This window comes from Calidris pugnax, unplaced genomic scaffold (genome assembly GCF_001431845.1).
Source record: "Calidris pugnax isolate Ruff unplaced genomic scaffold, ASM143184v1 scaffold133, whole genome shotgun sequence".
NCBI lineage: Eukaryota > Metazoa > Chordata > Aves > Charadriiformes > Scolopacidae > Calidris > Calidris pugnax.
Window position 1 is genome coordinate 2,427,720 of NW_015090977.1, and position 1,533 is coordinate 2,429,252.

Here is a 1,533-nt window from a genome sequence, read left to right on the forward strand (position 1 = left end):
CCCGGACGGCGGCCGTCTGCGAGCGGGGCACACCGGTGCGCTGCGGCCAGGCCATCCGCCTCACCCACCTGGGCACTGGCCGCAACCTCCACAGCCACCGCTTCGCCTCCCCGCTCTCCGGAAACCAGGTACCCCCCAGGACCCCCCCTCCTTGTCCCCTGGGACCCCTCCTTGTCCCCCGGACCAGCCCCTTTCACAGAATCACAGAATCTTCTAGGTTGGAAGGGACCTTAAAGATTATCCCCCCTCCTTCCCCTTCCTCCCCTTTCCTTCCCCGGTACCGGGTCGGGCTTTGAGCGCGGTTCTCCCCCCTCCCCGGCAGGCAGCGGGCAGCAGTCGGTGACCGGGGTGTCGGCGGCGGATGACGGGAACAGCTACTGGCGGGGTTTTTCCGAATATCCAGCCTGAACCTCCCCTGGCGCAACTTGAGGCCATTTCCTCTTGTCCTGTTGCCTGTGACTTGAGAGAAGAGACCGACCCCCACCTCTCTACACCCTCCTTTCAGGGAGTCGTAGAGAGCAATAAGGTCTCTTCTCCAGGCTGAATAACCCCAGCTCCCTCAGCCTCTCCTCATAAGACTTGTGCTCCAGACCCCTCACCATCTTTGTTGCCCTTCTCTGGACCCGCTCCAGCACCTCGATGTCTTTTTTATGGTAGGGGGCCCAAAACTGGACACAGCCCTCAAGGTGAGGCCTCACCAGTGCCGAGTGCAGGGGGACAATCACCTCTCCCTCCTTGTCACCCCGGCCATGCTGGTTCTCCCTGTCCCCACCAGGTTCTCCCTGTCCCCCAGGTCTCAGCCCTGCCTTGTTCCCCAGTACAGACTGGGTTCTCCATGTCCCTCCCAGCCCCACCTTGTTCCCCAGTCCCTGCCAGGTTCTTCCTGTCCCTCCCAGCCCCACCTTGTTCTCCATGTCCCTCCTGGGTTCTTCCTGTGCCTACCAGTTCCAACTGGGTCCCTCTTGTCACCCATGTCTCTCTACCTTGTTCCCTGGTCCTGACCAGGTCCCCCATGTCCCTCCCAGCCCCACCTTGTTCCCCAGTCCCTGCCAGGTTCTTCCTGTCCCTCCCAGCCCCACCTTGTTCTCCATGTCCCTCCTGGGTTCTTCCTGTGCCTACCAGTTCCAACTGGGTCCCTCTTGTCACCCATGTCTCTCTACCTTGTTCCCTGGTCCTGACCAGGTCCCCCATGTCCCTACCAGCCCCACCTTGTTCCCCAGTCCCTAAAAGCTTCTCCCTGTCCCTACAAGTCCTGACCACCCCTTTTCTTGACCCCCATGCCCCTATCAGCCCCACCTTGTTCCCCAGTCCCTACCAGGTTCTCCCTGACCCTACAAGTCCTGACCACCCCCCTTCTTGTCCCCCATGTCCCTACCTTGTTCCCTGGTCCCAACTGGGTCCCTACCAGTTCCAACCAGATCCTCCAAGTCCCAACAGAGCTCCCAGTCCCAACCAGGTCCTCCACCTTGTCCCCTAGACCTAGCCCTTTCCTCTGTCCCCCCTCCTTGCCCTCTGGGCTCAACCCAACACCCC

The 1,533-nt window shown here is 61.4% G+C and overlaps 1 protein-coding gene across 1 annotated transcript in view; it reads left to right on the forward strand.

Moving 5' to 3' along the window:
• Positions 1–2: 2 nt before the first annotated feature.
• Positions 3–1,533, forward strand: part of SDF2 (stromal cell-derived factor 2) — a gene marked incomplete at its 5' end in the record, with an annotated part of 2,523 nt that continues 992 nt past the window's right edge. Inside the window, one exon of the mRNA XM_014953015.1 lies at positions 3–128. Within this exon, the coding sequence (XP_014808501.1) occupies positions 3–128 (126 nt within the window). The remainder of the gene's footprint in view (positions 129–1,533) is intronic.